A 17406-nucleotide genomic window follows, 5' to 3' on the forward strand; every position below is an offset into this window, starting at 1 on the left:
TCTCTGTATGGCTTATTTCACTTAGCATCACACTCTCCAGTTCCATCCACGTTGCTACAAAAGGCCATATTTCATTCTTTCTCATTGCCACGTAGTACTCCATTGTGTATATAAACCACAATTTCTTTATCCATTCATCAGTTGATGGACATTTAGGCTCTTTCCATAATTTGGCTATTGTTGAGAGTGCTGCTATAAACATTGGGGTGCAAGTGCCCCTATGCATCAGTACTCCTGATCCTTGGGTAAATTCCTAGCAGTGCTATTGCTGGGTCATAGGGTAGGTCTATTTTTAATTTTCTGAGGAACCTCCACACTGTTTTCCAGAGTGGCTGCACCAGTTTGCATTCCCACCAACAGTGCAAGAGGGTTCCCGTTTTTCCAGAAATATCTTGATCTTAAAGCCATTTTGCACGCTAAACAAAAGTGATTTTCCAGCTGGGTATGGGGGGGGTGAGGGCAAGCTTCCACTTTTCTGTCCGTGGAACAGGAGGGCCAGGTGAGAGAGGGGAGGAGATTGCCTTGTGGGGGTCACAGGAGGGGGGAATATTCTTGTCAAAAGTAACAATGGGAGAAGAAGCTGAGGGGTGTAAGAGAACTCACACGAGTCAGGGGCCTGAGAGAACAGAGGGACCTAGGGCGGAAGAGCCAGGGGAGACCGGGGGCTGGAAGGGGGTCTCGTTGCTCAGCGGAGAGGGCCCCATTTGAGACCTACCTCTAGCAGGCCATAGGCCATACTTGGGCGATAGGCCACACACAGACCGTCAGGTAGCCTTGCACAAGCTGGTACTTGTGTGTCTCTGCCAGCTTTCCAGGTGATGTGAATTAGCACAGACCACGACTGGAAGCTGCAGGGCCAGCGAGACAGCACTGCACCCCCACTCTCTGTTGGACAAGGCACAGTCCGCCCCGCCCCCCAAGCCTAGTCCCTGCTCAGCACTCCCCCAGGGAGGACAGGGCTCCCTCCCGCCCTGTCACCTTCCGGACACATCCAGATGTGCTTGCGGGAGGTTAGCTAGGAACCTGGTGTCACCGTTGGGAATTGTTTCGAGTGTCGCTGTGTGTCAGCTGTGTCTCCTGAGGGAAAATGCAGGCAGAGCCAGCTACGTTGAGGAGCTTAGAACACAGCATCCTGGCTCAGCCTGGAGGTTTTGTCCTCGGGGCCCGGCGTGCCTCATCCACAGGCGCACACGCTCTCCACAAGTAAGCATTCTCACCCCTGCGTGCTCTGTACACCTGTTTTGCCATTTAAATTCTTTCTGTCCGAGAGCCGTCCAGCCAAGGGCTTCTGTTTTATTATTCTCGTCCTTTTTTCTGTTTTCTATTTCTTGGTGAAAATGATCTCAGAGAGAAATACAAAACTTAGAAGGTGAGTAAAGGATCTAGAAAGGACATAGAAATTCTTCCTGCTAGAATCTAGATCTACGTAGATATTAATCTAGATAATATTTTGATGTATTTTGACTATTAGTATGAGTTTTTTTTTCTAATTCAGTACTTCCGAAATACCCTGATGGAATTGAGAATGTATTTTATAGGCAGATTATCAAGTACAACAAGTTGAAATCTGGCCGAAAGTCCTTCCTTCAAAGTTACCATATTTCAAAATCCAAGATGCCACTGGTTGGAAAATACACGGTACCACCAAGGAAGAAAAAACAAATGTTTCTGGCCAAACTCATGCCACAATGATGGTTTTTAGCCATCAAATTTAAGACACATCCAATTCAGAGATTTTAAAATATGAAAATCTTGCATCTTAGAAGATAGGAAATATGATTATACCCTTTTGAAAACTGGGTTTTCAGAGGTAAGAACCAGAAACTGAGCACAGGTGATGGCAGCCCCGGACGCAAGGGGGCCTGGGTCCCTTCTCTCCCGAAAGTTAGCACAGCAGCCTTTCTTTCATCCCCTGAAGCAGTTTCGTGTCATAAGAGCACGGGGCCCGCAAGACAGCCTGTGCTCTGGGCTCGGCCTTCACTGGCACGTTACTTACCGTAAGCGATTGTTTCCCCATCTGTAAAATATGGGCGACAAACTCTTCAAACGGTGCCCGGTAATAGTGAACACTCACTAAATGTCAGCCACTATTATTCCGCCGAATGAGTATACTTAGCTTACATGTGTATTTATGAATGGTTTGCAAAAACATTTTTTAGAAGTATCACTCTCAGTTTAAAATGATTTTCACAGAAGAAATGTACATTGATGAATCCTTTTTGTAATGTATGATCGGGGGGAAAAAAAAGGCTGACCCTTCCCCTGCCCCTCAGTTGATTTTGATGCACAGTTGAACCTTAGCTCTGATCCAGTTACCCATATGGGAACATTTAGGATTGCCTGTTCATGCCTGGGTAATAAAATGGCAGGCCGTGACTTTATATGCTAATATGTCAAATTCATCTTTTCCTGTTTAAATGTACTTTCTTTGCAACGGATTCATTTGTCCCCAAGGGACAGGATACTTGACTCTGTTCCAATTTTAGACCTTAAAAAATTAAATATGCTTGTGTTTAGGTGGAATGCAAGATTACAACTACATCTGGGCCCAGTGTTTTGAAATTACATTGGAGCTGTCGTGCTGTAAATATCCTCATGAGGAGAAGCTTCCATTCTTCTGGAATAAAAACAAAGCCTCATTGATTGAATATATAAAACAGGTGCACCTAGGTTTGTAAGATTTTTCTTATTAATTCCTCTTAACACAAAACATGGCATCTGGCAAAATGTTTGGGTTGAGAAAATGCAAGTCCCTGTTTGTTTTCTCGGTACAGCCTCATTTTTAGTACCAGAACTAATGATGAAGAATTTTCCCTGTATGAATATCTGCAGCATGTGAGAGTTACAGTGCTTGTTAGTTCATATAAGAGAGAGCATGAGGTATGCTACTCAGTGTAGGGGTATGAAATCCACAGTACTTCACATTTTACATGTTGAAGCCCTAGAAATCTGGCAAGAGATCCAGGAAAACAGGTTATGACTCTGTTACATCATCACCCATTTAGAAAATGCCAAGTTTGCTTGCCACTTGTCACACAATATCATAGATCCAGAGAACCCTGAACATGCCATTTTGCATTTTTTCTAGTCCTGGGCTGGTGACCTGGCACCATTAGCTTCAAACCCCTCACAGCCTGCAACTCTGCCAAATGATCTGGTCCTGGGAACCTTCCCAGTCTAGTCTGGTTTTTGACAGCTATCTAGCCTTTGTCATAGACAGGCTAAATGTGGCAAGAGTGTTTGTTCTCGAACATGTACGGCAGACTCGCTGGAGGGTTTGTTAAAACACATCCCCAGAGTTTGATTTAGTGTGCCTTGACTGGTTAATCTTTCCCAAGGAGATGCTGCTGCCGGTTCAGGGACCTTGCTTTAAAAACCATCATACTGCTTGTGATGGTGATGGATTCAGGGAGTTCAAATGTATTTAACCAGGCTGTGTCTCTTTGGGCAGAGTGTGGAAGGCTCTTCTGCATTGACAGAGTTTAGTTTTCTCCATTCATATGGCTTGGGGGAAGAAACGTATCAGAAATTGGCACAGTAGTTATGCTACCCCATCAAGCCCAAGTAGAAGGTATGTGTTTGTGTTGAAGAGGTTTGCCTCATAGGCCTGCTATATAGCTGCACAATTCCTGGAATTTTCTGTGTGCTTCACGCCAAAGCTTTCCACCTGCTAAAGAGACAGAGGCAGTTGAGGAAGGGAAGAGTCAGAAGCACAGGGGGTACAGGGCTGAGTGCAAGGACAATTAAGGGCTTCTCTGGGTTCCATATCCCTAAAATGGATGCCCCTCCCTCCTTTCATACCTCTATCCCCAACCTCCAGCACCCTCCCCCCACCCAAAAACACAAGCACACAAAGATTAGTGGTGAAATGTCTCAGCCAGTTCATGAAGTAGGCTGATTCTCTGTGATAAGATGTTAAAAAAGTCATTATTAGCATTTATTTAGATTATTGGGTCCTTCTCCTTTTTCACATCATCAAGCTTTGTTTTGGGTCTTCTCCTGATTACTATTCTGGTATTTCACCACTAGATTTTCCTCACGAGGCACATTTAGCCTTTCTACTGTATTTCTACCTTTAATATGTTCCTCTGCCTATTGTAAAATTTCTCCTCCATCAACATCAACGCGTGACTGCAAGCTGGACAAGGAATATGCTCCACATAACTGCACTATTTTTGGAATTTCAGTCTAGCAGTAAAAGTTATTTGCTAAGCACTGAATTAAGGTGGGCTCTGAAATATCATGGTGACCTAATAATGCCAACGAGGAGCTTTATAAACTGTCACTTAACATGCAAATTATAGCATGTTAAGTAATTCTTAATTTGGAGGGCTTACAAGTCCATTTACACTAGGTTTCATAAAGAGTATTTATCTGCCTGTCCCTATAATCAGGTATGCACAATCTACTTAAAAGTATATATAAAGCACATCAACCCTGCCCCCTTGTGGTTTAAGACAGAGGCAGGCATTTTCTTTTTCTAATTTAATAATGAAAACCGATTTCAAAATATTGACAGTGTGGTTACTGTTACTGGATGGAAAAGGTCTCTCAATTTTGGTATGTAGTAGGAAGCCAAAGAATATCTTTGCTTAGGGATGATGGGAGCAAACACCTTCTTAGGGGTATTACTGTGGTTTAAAGAAAGTACTGGTATTTGTCAAGCTGTGTTTGCATTCACTGGCTTAGCTTCATCACTTGCTTAAGACGCCTCTGAGACTTTGACCCATCTGGAAGTCTCCGGCCTACCTTGTCTGGGAAGGAAAGGCCTCCTGCACCAATAGAAGGGGCTGGAAGGTGGTACATATCACCCCCGTTTTACAGGTGATGAGACAGAGTCCTAGGAGCTGGGATTTACACTGAGACTTGACTGGGTTCTTTCTGTCACACAAAGCTGTGATGACGGGACATATCTGTACTTACCTAATGTGTCAAAGGACTTCCTAAGAAGGGCAGGATGGAAGTATTTCTTCAAAGAATAATGGCACTGATACCCAACGAATAAATGCATAATCAGGCTACTAACTTACGACTGATGTTTGTGATTGGGTACTACCTAAAGACCAAAAGGATAAATACCAAGTAAGAGAAATAAATATAAACGAAACTTTTAGAAGAGGTAAAAGAACAAATTACATGAAAATTGAGGTTAACATAGCTGATGTCTTCTGAAAATACTAGAAGGAAATACAACATTTAGTAATTCCTTCTCTGGGGGGAAAAATTAAGAGTCAAGAATTAGGAAAGAAAGTAAAAGGCAACTTGGGTCAACCAGAAGTCTGTTTAATGTTTGAGACAAAGATGTTTCATTTTAAACTTTTCTGAAGGAAACTAGTATGTGCCTCATATTTTTCTGCTCTAGTAAATAATTACAAAGTAGATAGTTTGGGGATAGTTCAGGGTCATTTTTTCATTGTGGAGTCTTACGTCATTAAGATGATTTGTCATTAAGTGAGCAAACTAGAAGGTGAAAAGTAACATTTAAAATGAGAAGAGTCTCTTTTTCAAAATACATAAACTTAAAAAAAGAGAGGGTGGGGGAGACCATCCCAAGCAGGCTCTGCACAGCAGTGCTGAGCCTGATGCGGGGCTCCATCTCAGAGTCTTTAAATATAAATGGCCTTTTGTCAACTGTACTCCTGAAATTTTGAGGGGTGGGGTGTGGTCCTGGATTCAGTGGGGGCTCTGGGGATTAGTGTGGATTTACAGCCATGCTGTACCACTTAGCTGTACAAGTTTAAGGTTAGTTAATAATCCAAAGCCTTAGTTTCCTCATCTGTAAAACTGTGATAATATTGATGTGAGGATTCAAAGAGAATATGCACATTAAGCACTTTGCCATAGAGCCTGAAACATACTAACTGGTCACTAAATGTTCACTCCTGTTGTTAGTAATAAGACACCTTCAATCAGTTCCATGATTCCAAGCAATCTTGTGATTATAATTGTTTCACATGTAGTTTGACCAGGAGACAAAACTCTTAAGTCCCTTGCATAGATAAGTATCTTATTATAAGTACACTGGCCTTTTTAAAAAGATTTTTTAAGTAATCTCTACACCCAACATGGGGCTCAAACTCATAATCCCAAGATCAAGAGTCACATGTTCCACTGATTGAGCCAGCCAGGCACCTCCCCACCCCCTTTTGTAAATACACTGGCATTTTTTAGTTTAGGATTTAATGGAATCCACTGAGGGCAATGTCATAGTAGTTTGGTGACTGAGTAGACAACTTGGAAAGGAAAGGAATGGACTTAGATTGTCATCTGTGTTCTCTCGTTTTGATAATCTGTGTTATTAATGGAATATTTGACAACAGATTTAGCCTATATATACAATTGGTAGCCTGACTGTATTTTAAGTTACATCCAAAAATAAGTTTTCCTAGTTTTGGTTCAAGATGGCAATGTAGGAGGATCCTGAACTCCTCTCCTCCCACAGACACACCAAATCTACAGCTACATATGGGGCAATTTCCTCTGAAAGAAACCCAAAAACTACCTGAGCCATTCCTACACATTGGGTGAGGGAGAATAAAACTATATTGCAACGAGTGGGAGAGGTTGAGACACGATCTTGCCATACACCCCCGTCCCTGGTGCAGGCACACATCAGGAAGGAACTTACACCTCCAAGCTTCTCCCTGAGCCGCAAAGGGTTTAAACCCCATATTTGGCACTCTACTGTTAAGAGCTACACCAAAGAGACAATCCCTCAAAACACCTCGCTTTGAAAGCCATGGGACTTGCATCCACAAGACCCTCAAGGCTATATCGAACTTCAAGGATTCATACAGATTCAGTTGGCTACCTGCCAGGGCCTCGTGCAGAGCCCACCAATTGAAAGATGCCCAGTTTTTGGGTTGTTTTTTTTTTGTTTTTTTTTTGTGAAAGAGGCCTATTTGCTGCTCTTAAAGCTTTGGCCTGAAGGGCAGACACCTAGATTTAACACACATCTAGGGGTCTACTGAAATATTCTCCAAAGATGGAGGCCAGCAGACACCATGTTTGCACTCTCTCTCCCTCCAGGTCACCAGTGTCTCCCAAAAAGGAGTTTATGCAAGCGTCTGGTACCTCTTGGTAGCTCTGGTAGCCAGTGGGGTTCGTGTTCATGGGTTCAACAGGACACTGGCAAACAAATAGTTCTTAACTGGCTACCACCCCAGGGCTCAGTGTAAAGGGAGCAGGGAGACACATCCAGTCCCCAGTCTTCCCCCTGAAAGGTTTTTTGGATACTTTAAGAGCCTCTGCCTGAAGGTCTGGCTTCTAATCAGCCTCAATCTAGGTACTGACAGGTCTTGGCACAACTTCAACTACTGGGATCTACTAAGAATAAAGTAGGCTGCTTAGACAAACACAAAGGTTTGAGAAACAACCAAGAGCTAGGGCAGAGTTGAATTATAAGGTTCATCCACAAAAGACCACTCCTCCAAGACTGGAAGAGGTGGCTGGGTGGCTCCGTCAGGTGAGCATCTGACTCTTAATTTTGGCTCAGATCATGATCCCAGGGTCATAGGATTGAGTCCCATGTCAGCTCTGTGCTGGGCATGAAGCCTGCTTAAGACTCTCTCTCTCTTCCACCACCCCTCCACCCCGCCCCCCTCACTAGTAAAAAATATTTAATAAAATTCCGAATAATCTAATGTTGTAAAGGTAGTGGGTTTATCACTTATAAAACTATTGTAAGCATTAAAAAACAAAGCAAATATATAGCTACAATAATTTGTTTATCCCAAGGTAAAAAGATGTAAAATGTGGGCTGGAGGGAGTAAACATGCAAAGGTTTGGAATGCTATCAAGTTATTATCAACTTAAAGTAGACTGTATTATGTAAGTCTCAAGGTAACCACAAAGCAAAAACCTATAGCTACATAAAAGATGAAGGAATCTAAGCATACACTAGAAATCCAACAAATTACAAAGGAAGAGAATAAGAACAAAGGAATTATAAAACAGCCAGAAAACAATTACCAAAATGGCAATAAGTACATACCTATCAATAATGACTATAATGTAAATGAACTAAATTCTTCTATCAAAAGACATAGAGTAGCTAGATGGAGGAAAAAGAAAAATAAATAAATAAATAAACCACAAGACCCATCTGTATGTTGCCTTCACAAGACTCACTTCAAGACAAAAGGACACACACAGACTGAAAGTGAAGGGATGGAAAAATTTTCCATGGAAATGGAAACCAAAAGAAAGCTGGGATAGCTATACTTATATTAACAAAAAAAAAAAAACAAACAGACTTTAAGATAAAGACTGTGATCAGAGACAAAGTCATTATATAATTCTAAAAGAGCCAATCCAACAAGAAGACCTAATATAGGTGTACTTAACTATATAAAGCAAATATTAGCGGACCTAAAGGGGAAAATAGACAGCAATATAATAACAGTAATGGGATTTAATATTCCATTTTCACCAATGGATAGATCAGACAGAAAATTACTAAGAAGACACTGACCTTAAACGACACGTTAGACCAGCTGTACTTAATAAACACAGAGCATTTCATCCAACAGCAGCAGAATATACATTTTCTTCAAGTGCACATGGAACATTCTCCAGGATAAATTTTATGTCATGCCACAAAATGAGTCTTAATAAGTTTACAAAGCTGAAATCATATTGACCATCTTTTCCAACAATGGTGGTATATAACTAGAAATCAATTACTAGAAGAAAATTGGAAAATTCACAAATATTCAGATGTGAATCAACATGCTACTGAACAATCAGTGGCTCAAAAGAGAAAAATCAAAACCTTGAAACGAATAAAAACACAACATAGCAAAACTTACGGGATGCAGCAAAAGCTATTCTAAGAAGTTCATAGGGATAAATGCCAACAGTAAGAAACTGAGATCTCACAGAATTGTTGAATTATTATATTTTACACCTGAAACTAATATAACACTGTATGTTTACTGGAATTAAAATTTTTAAAAATCTAAAATAACCTAACTTTACACCTCAACTTAGTTTGTTCTCAACTTAGGGGAAAAGAACAAACTAAGCCCAAAGTTATTAGAAGGAAGGAACAAAGATCAGAGAAGAAATAAATGAAATAAAAACTAGAAAGACAATAAAAAGATCAACAAAACTAAGAGCTGTTTTTTTTTAAAAGATAAACCTTTAGTTAGACTCACCAAGAAAAAGAGAGCAAGAACTCAGAAATGAAAGGGATGTTGCAACTGATACCACAGAAATGCAAAGGATCATAAAAGACTAAACAATTGTACATCAAAAAATTAGACAACCTAGATGATCGTTAAATCCATAGAAACATACACCTACCAAGACTGAATCATGAAAAAAAATAGAAAATCTGAACAGACCTTTTACTACTAATAAAAAATATGCCAGCAATCTCCTAATTTAAACAAAAGCTCAAGACCAGATAGCTTCACTGGTGAATTCTACCAAACATTTAAAGAAGAGTTAATACCAGTCCTCTTTAAACTCTTCCAAAAAACAGAAGAGGAGATAACTCTCAAATTCATTTTATAAGGCCAGCATTACCCCAATAGCAAAACCAACAACACTACAAGAAAATAACAAGCCTATATACTTGATGAACACAGATGCAAAAATCCTCAACAAAGTATTAGCAGACCAACTTCAACAATACATTCAAAGGACCTTGATCAAGTGATTTATTCCAGGGATGCAAAGGTGGCTCAGCATCCACAAATCAATCAACATGATATACCACATTAACAAAATGAGAGATAAAAATAATATCCCAATAGATGAAGAAAAAAAAATTAACAAAATTTAACATCCATTTAGAAAAACTAACAACAAAGTGGGTATAGAGGGGAATGTACCTCAACATAATAGAAGCCATATATGAAAGGCCTACAGCTAACCTCATAATCAACAGTAGAAGTTTTTCTTCTAAGATCAGGAACAAGACAAGGACACCTACCCTCACCACTTTTTTTCAACATAGTACTGGAAGTCCAGAGCAGTTTGGTAAGAAAAATAAAAAGCATGCAAAACAGAAAGGAAGAGGTAAAACCCTCACTTATTTTCAAGTCACAATACTATATATAGAAAACCCTAAGGACTCTATCAAAAAACTGTTACAACTAATAAATTCAGTAAAGTTGAAGGATACAAAATCAATATACAAAAATCTGTTGTATTTCTCTAGACTAATAGCAAACTATCAGGAGAAATTAAGAAAACAATCCCATTTAAAACTGCATTATTGACAAAACACCTAGGAATAAATTTCACCATGGAAGTGAGAAAGACTTGTACACAGAAAAATATAAACCTTTGATAAAAGAAATTAAAAGCACAAATAAATGAAGATAATCCATTAATTAGAAAAATTAATATTGTTAAATAGTCCATACAACTCCAATCTACACAGTGCGATACCTATCAAAATTCCAACAGTGTTTTTCACAGAGAACAAACAACCCTAAAATTTGTATGCATCCACAAAAGACCCTGAATAGCCATCTGAGAAAGAAGAACAAAGCTTCCTGATTTGAAACTATACTTCAAAGCTATAGTAAACAAAACAGAAGGATATTGGCATAAAAACAAACACATACATCAATTGAACAGAATAGAGAGCCCAGAAATAAGTTTAGGCATATATGGTCAATTCATTTATGTCAAAGGAGCCAAGAGTATACATGGGAAAGGACAGTCTCTTCAATAAATGGTGCTGAGCAAACTGGACCACTGTCTTATATCATACACAAAAATTAAAATGGATTAAAAACTTGAATATGCAACTTGAAATCATAAAGCCCCTAGAAGAAAACATAAGTGGTAAGCTCCTTGACATCAGTCTTGGCAATTATTTTTTTGGATTTGATACCAAAAAGCAAAGGCAACAAAAGAAAAAATAAGACAGGTGGGACTATATCAAGCTAAAAAGCTCTGCACAGCAAAGAAAATCATCAATAAAATGAAAAGGCAACCTATCGAATGGGAGAAAATATTTCCAAATCATATATCTGGTAAGGGGCTAATAGCCAAAATATATAAGGAACTCCTACGACACAACAGCAAAAAACAAACATACAAAACAAAACAAAACAAACAAACAAAAAAAACAATCCAACTTAAAAATTAAGCTGAAGATCTGAAGGGGTATTTTTCCAAAGACGACGAGCAGGTACATGAAAAGGTGCCCAAGATTGCTAATCATCAGGGAAACGCAAATCAAAACCACAATGAGACACCAACTCACACCTGTCAGAATGGCTAAAAATAAAACACAAGAAACAAGTATTGACAAGGATGTGAAAAGAGAACCCTTGTGCACTGTTGCTGGGAATGTAAACTGGTGCAGTCACTGTGGAGAACACTATGTAGGTTCCTCACATTAATAAAGAGCTACACAGTATGATCCAGCAGTTCTACTTCTGAGTACTTATCCTAAGATAATCGAACACTAACTTGAGAAGATATCTGCACCCCCACATTCACTGCAGCATTATTTGCAATAGCCAAGACATGGAAGCCACCTCAGGGTCTAATGATGATCACATAAAGAAAATGTATATGCACATCACTTTTTCTTCATACAAAAAAAAAAAAAAAATCCAGCCATCTGCAACAACATGGATGGACCTTGTGGGCATCGTGCTAAGTGAAAGGTCAGACAGAGAAAGACAAATACCATATGATCACCTTTATGTAGAATTAAAAAAAAAAACAAACAGAGGCACCTGGCTGGCTCAGTGGAGTGTGCAACTCTTGACCTCAGGGTTGAGTTTAAGCCCCATATATGGTGTAGAGATTGCTTAAAAATAAAATCTTAAAAAACACAACAAACAAAAAATTCCTACTGATTTGTAGAGAACAGATTGGTAGTTGCCAGAAGCACAGGGCAGCTAAAATGGGTGAAGCTGGTGAAAAAGTATAACTTCCAGTTATAAATCCTGGGGATTTAATGTTTAGCACAATGAATACAGTTAATAATACTGTATTGTATATTTGAAATTTGCTGAGAGTAAATCTTAAAAGCTCTCATCACAAGAAAAAATTTTGAATTATGTTAACTAGATATATTATGGTGATCATTTCACAAATAAATCATTATGTTATACATCTGAATCTAATATAATGTTATATGACAATTAGATCTCAATTTTTTGAAACAGTTTACCTTCCCTTAAATACTTTATTGTTATTATCAAGACAACTTAATAAATATTGGGCATATTTTTCTTAAGTAACTACAAGAATTTATATGTCATAAAACACGGTATTAACATTTAATGCTTTTTGTCTTGCAGGTGTAAAGGGTCAAGTTTTTGATCAGAATGGAAATCCGTTACCCAATGTAATTGTAGAAGTCCAAAACAGAAAACATATCTGCCCTTATAGAACCAACAAATTTGGAGAGTATTATCTCCTTCTCTTGCCTGGGTCCTACATAATAAATGTAAGTATACAGCCCTAGTTATTGTTATTAAAACACTTTAGAACTTGCAATACTTACCCAGAAGGAATCTGAAATAAGTCTGGAAAGTCCCAGAAGTAGATACATCAGGACAGAAGGAAAGGACAACATCAGACATGGCATCTGGTAGGGAGTGGGAGAGGGTGAGAGTGATAGGAACAAACCAAAAAAATCATGTTTTTCCCCAACTGGCAATGTTTTTAATAGAAGCCAAGTTCTATTTCTTTTGATCCCTTTTATGATAAAAGAATGACCCTTATTAATAACAATAATTAAACAATGTAGCCAAAGTACTTCCAAGCTTCATGGAATACCATTTTAACACCCATTTCATGAAACATAATTTCTGCTATTAAGTGGATTGGGGCACAGATTCCTTAGAATTCATTATAAATAAAATTTGATCCACAGACCGACCTATTTTGCAGCCCTTTCATAAGCAAATGATGGTGAGTTCCAATCAATGCAAGTAAAGTTCCAGGTTTAATTCTATTAAGATGTTTGAGTCATTTCTTCCTAGGAGGAGGCTTGGACTAGTTTGAGCGCAAACAGGTTTTTGTAAATGAATTAAATGAAGTACCTCATTTAGTTGACCAGGTTGTGCCCGTTCCTCTTTGATTTGACTTTCTCTAAGAAACTCAAGATTCTTCTGCTTTGCCTAGTGAGTCTGATCCCAACTATGGTAGTCGTTCTGTACAGAGTGACTCCTGGGGAAAAAAGTCATCTATTCTGTAGTAAAAACTGGCCTTGTATTTTATAAAGGTGAAATAATGGAAGGCATGTTTTTCAATTTATACAACTGCAGGATTCAGAGCTTCTCTGTTCCGTAGGTGATCCCCACAGTACTCAGCAGTGGGGGCTCATCAACTGCTAATCCTCTTGTTAAGAATCTCTCCTAGAACCAGGAAGACATCAATTCACTGTGAATCTTTGCCTTAAAAGGCCCCTTATGTTCCTGTTACACTGACATGTCCATTCTATGATAAGGGGAGGGGGCTCCTTGTAATGAAGCTAAATTATTTTTATGTAATCCCAAAAATAAGTCACACACTTACAAAGTTATGAATTGTTCATTTCCAGTTAGACTAATGTAGTACCTATTGGCTTTAGCTACTAGTTCTGGGATAAGAGTGGAAGGCAAGACTTTGGAAGCTGAAATGAATGACTGAAATATATATTAGTGCCCAATAAATGATTTTCCCCATTCTTTTCCCTCTCTACCATATATAGTAAAAGTATTTCTTAGTGGACATGGTCTGTAGTTAGGTTAGCATTTGTCGTATTTTTTCTGATATCTTCTACCAAAAAAATAAATCTAGCTTAGGACTCAAACTCATGGAGAAAACTGGGTAAAATCAAAGCTTTTTGAGGAAGCAATAAACTTGTACACTTAGATCAGCTGCAAGGAAAATGAAATAAATTAAAAAAAGAATTCCACTTACGAATAATATCGATACCCAATCAGGATATTAAGTACAGACTTGGGACAAAGGGAAACTGTCAACTCTTTACCTTTGCTCTCCATAGAGATGATGGGGATACAGTCTGTGGCTTTCTTCTCCTGGCTTACATCTCCAAATAAAGGACCTGTCTTATTTCACTTTATAATTCTTGGGGCAACAGCATTAGCAACGGTGGTCCATATCAATGGGCATTGGACAATTCATTCAGTGAGCAGGACTGAAGCGGTTACCAGCTGGGGAGGCCTGGCAGATGGTTACATGTGTTTCATAGAGGGCACACTTGTAGTGGTAGACATCAGTGTTTTTAGTGCTGGCCCCACAAAACATCTGAAATCACTCAGATAATTCTTTTTTTTTTTTTTTTTAAGTCATTGGCTTTATTCTTTTTCTAAGATAATATATTTTTATTTTTATTTAACATTTTTATTTTTTTATAATTTTTTTTTTAATTTACATCCAAAGTAGTTAGCATATAGAAAATAATTGTTTCTTGTTTCCTCTCAGGTTACAGTCCCAGGGCATGATCCATACCTCACAAACGTGGTTATTCCAGAAAAATCCCAGAACTTCAGTGCTCTTAAAAAGGATATTTTACTTCCATTCAGAGTGCAACTGGATTCTATCCCAGTATCAAATCCTTCATGTTCTAAGATTCCTCTATATAGTGATTTGCCAAGCCAGTCAGAGGCAACAAAGCCTAGTCTGTTCTTATTTTTAGTGACTGTCTTTCACATATTTGTCAAATAAAGCAAAATATGGAACACACTCCCCATCATCACCTGGAATCAGGGATTACTCATGCCAGGTTACTGCAACTCTCAACTCCCACTGTGGGACCTTGACTGAATAAACTTCATGGTCCTTCAGAAGATAAATGGTTGTTTCCAAATCACAGCAAGCTATGTGTGGTGATAACAAAAGCAATGATTTAGTCTTGATGAATGGAAGATACCTACCTTTCAAGTACTATCCACTTATGCTCAATCTTGAAGTTGTCTTAGAAATTTGTAAGAAAAACTTGAGAATCAAGAAAGAAGTTCCTGCAAGAAAAAAATGGAGCTAATTTTGTATACAGAGAGCCAGATGAATATAAGCAATGAAGATGAACATTCATTGATTACTTACTATATACAAAACCCTGTGGTGAATGCTAGATGTGAAGATATATAGTAATTACTGGTGCCAAATATAATTAATTCTCAGCACGTGGAGAAATGATAGCACTGGAAAATTTCATTTATCAGATGTTCTGAGGAGAGAAAATAGGCAACAATGTCTCAGTGGCCCACAAAAACATGAGCCTGATGGGATGACAAGGTTGTGTCTACAGAGCCCCAAAATAACGGTCAATTAAGTGTCCCTGCCTTCCTGCGCTCAGATGCCACATCAGTTACGCTGATGACCCCCAAATGTGTAAGTCCAGCCTCTTGCCAGAGCTTCAAACTCCAGTCCAACTTCCCACTGTACATATCTACCTGGATATGACCCACAGGTACCTCAAATTCATGTAGAAATCACACACATTTTTTCTCTCTAGAGCTGCTCTTCCTCCTGTAGTTGTCTCAGTGACTGGTACCACCAAACTAGAAACCTGAGTGTTATCCTTGACAGTTTCTTCTCCTCCTTCATCCCATATATTCAGTCAGTCACTAAAGATTGATGTTAATTACAAATGTTGATTGATCTTCCCTCTCTCCATGGCTAGTAACGTTGTCAAGTTTAGGCCACCATAGCTCACTGGCACCGCGGTGACAGTTTTGCTAGTCTCTTGTGCCCAGCCTTCTCCTCTTTAAGTCCATCTTCTACATGGCACTGAGGAAGAGGATCTACTCAAAACAAAAACCATCAGTCAACTGCTTGTAGCTCCTATACACTTAATGTGCTATTTGTGTACTATATCTGGAATACCATTCTGACCCACCACGACATTTTCTTTCCCACTCCTTTAAAATTCAGTTCAGGTATCAACTCCTCTAGGAAGTCTCTGCTGACCATCATTCCATTCCATTCCACCCCATCAACCCCTTCCCAGTCAATCTGGAGACCTTTCCTCTTTGCTTCTCTAATGTGTTACCTCTATTATTGAATTTACAACTGTATTATGATCTTCTACTTTCATGTATGATTTTCCCTAATAGAATGTGAGCTCTGAGGCCAGAGTGTATTTAATTTGTTTGGGAAAATTCATTTTTATATCCTCAGAGCCCAGTACATAGCAGAAACTGAATGAATGAGTGAAGAGTTCCACAAACCTACTACTCCCAGTCTCTCTCAGAAACTGTTGGGCTTTGAGTCATTTTGTCAAATGAGGTCCAATGCTTTGGCAATCTCCAGCTCAGTAGTAACACTGACAGAAGAGTGTTTTCAAATACATGTCAACAAATAAATTCAAGTATGGTGTTTTTACTACGCTTCGCATTTATCCTAAGGTTCATAGTAAACATGTTACCTGTTAACACAAGCTACCTTTTTTAAATTAGAAAACAAAATTTTTACCATTAGTACTCAATTTGAAGCAACTGTTCTCTGTTATCATGAGAGTTAACCCGTCTTAAAATATTATAAGAATTAAGGGGAGGGGGGACATCAAAAAATAGCAACTCCGTGAGCAGGTTTCTAAGTGCTGTGTATTGCTCATGGACTGCGAGTTGCCTTCGTCTTTCAATTGGAAGTTCTATAGGATCTGAAAATGAAACTACACTGGTTGGGTTTGGTGTATGGTGAATGCATGAGAACCACAAGTGAATGGGAGACACATGGGCACATAGGAGCTATCCTTGTGCCAAGCTTATTCACATGTACACAATCATACTTGTTAATCTAAACAGAATTTGTAGTCTTTTTATCACTTATAAAATCTGGTAATAACTTGAATATCTGGGTCATTTTTATTTAAATAAACCGTAATTTATTATATACTTGAAAGTATGTATTGCAGAAAATGATTTTGGATTTCTACAAAGCACATAAAATTCGATTTACCATCAAGCCTTATTTTTCAAGCAGACCTTTGGAGTCATAGCTTTTCCTTTTCTAAGATACCAATTTTCAAAGGGACATAAACCAAAATGTGATGTGGTTCATGAGCTTTAGTGTAAATTTCTTAAGGAAATAATGTTTTTAAAATCAGAAATTTCATCAGAATCAAACTTAAAATCATTTAAAGACAAGTAAAACAAGTAAAATACTCTCCAAACAAATCTAAACCAAACCTTCAACACAGAGTACATTCAGGGTATATATTTTGCAGCAATGGCTGTGCTCAAAAGTAAACTTTGTAGTGAGAGTTTAGTATGACTCAATCCCAGCTACACTCTCCACTAACCAAGTTAAATGTCCAAGAGGAGAAACAGCCATGACATTCCAACTAAGACCAGAGCCCCAAATCTCCCTGTATGACACCTTCCGTACTGTCTCTTTACCCTCTTAGACTGGTGATTATAATCCCCAGGTTCTGAGTTCAGGTATAATTCTTTTTATGGAGAAATCAACATGGTG

General features: G+C 38.6%; 1 protein-coding gene and 1 long non-coding RNA gene across 9 annotated transcripts in view; one reads left to right on the forward strand and one right to left on the reverse strand.

Moving 5' to 3' along the window:
• Window positions 1-16314, forward strand: part of CPM (carboxypeptidase M) — a 77515-nt gene extending 61201 nt beyond the window's left edge. For all 8 annotated transcript variants that reach the window (XM_019455055.2, XM_053895636.1, XM_019455054.2 and 5 more), the window contains 3 exons: window positions 2518-2670; window positions 12279-12427; window positions 14413-16314. In XM_019455055.2, coding sequence (XP_019310600.1) covers window positions 2518-2670; window positions 12279-12427; window positions 14413-14655 — 545 coding nt within the window. In that variant the 3' untranslated portion in view covers window positions 14656-16314. The remainder of the gene's footprint in view (window positions 1-2517; window positions 2671-12278; window positions 12428-14412) is intronic.
• Window positions 2668-14414, reverse strand: LOC109270486 (uncharacterized). The gene is made up of 5 exons (XR_002081556.2): window positions 13958-14414; window positions 13026-13152; window positions 12485-12568; window positions 4924-5056; window positions 2668-3670 (listed from the first exon to the last, which is right to left on the reverse strand). It is a non-coding gene; the product is annotated as an uncharacterized LOC109270486 (long non-coding RNA).
• Window positions 16315-17406: the final 1092 nt, after the last annotated feature.

The sequence above is a fragment of the Panthera pardus genome, unplaced genomic scaffold (genome assembly GCF_024362965.1).
Source record: "Panthera pardus isolate Hobbes unplaced genomic scaffold, ASM2436296v1 HiC_scaffold_6, whole genome shotgun sequence".
NCBI lineage: Eukaryota > Metazoa > Chordata > Mammalia > Carnivora > Felidae > Panthera > Panthera pardus.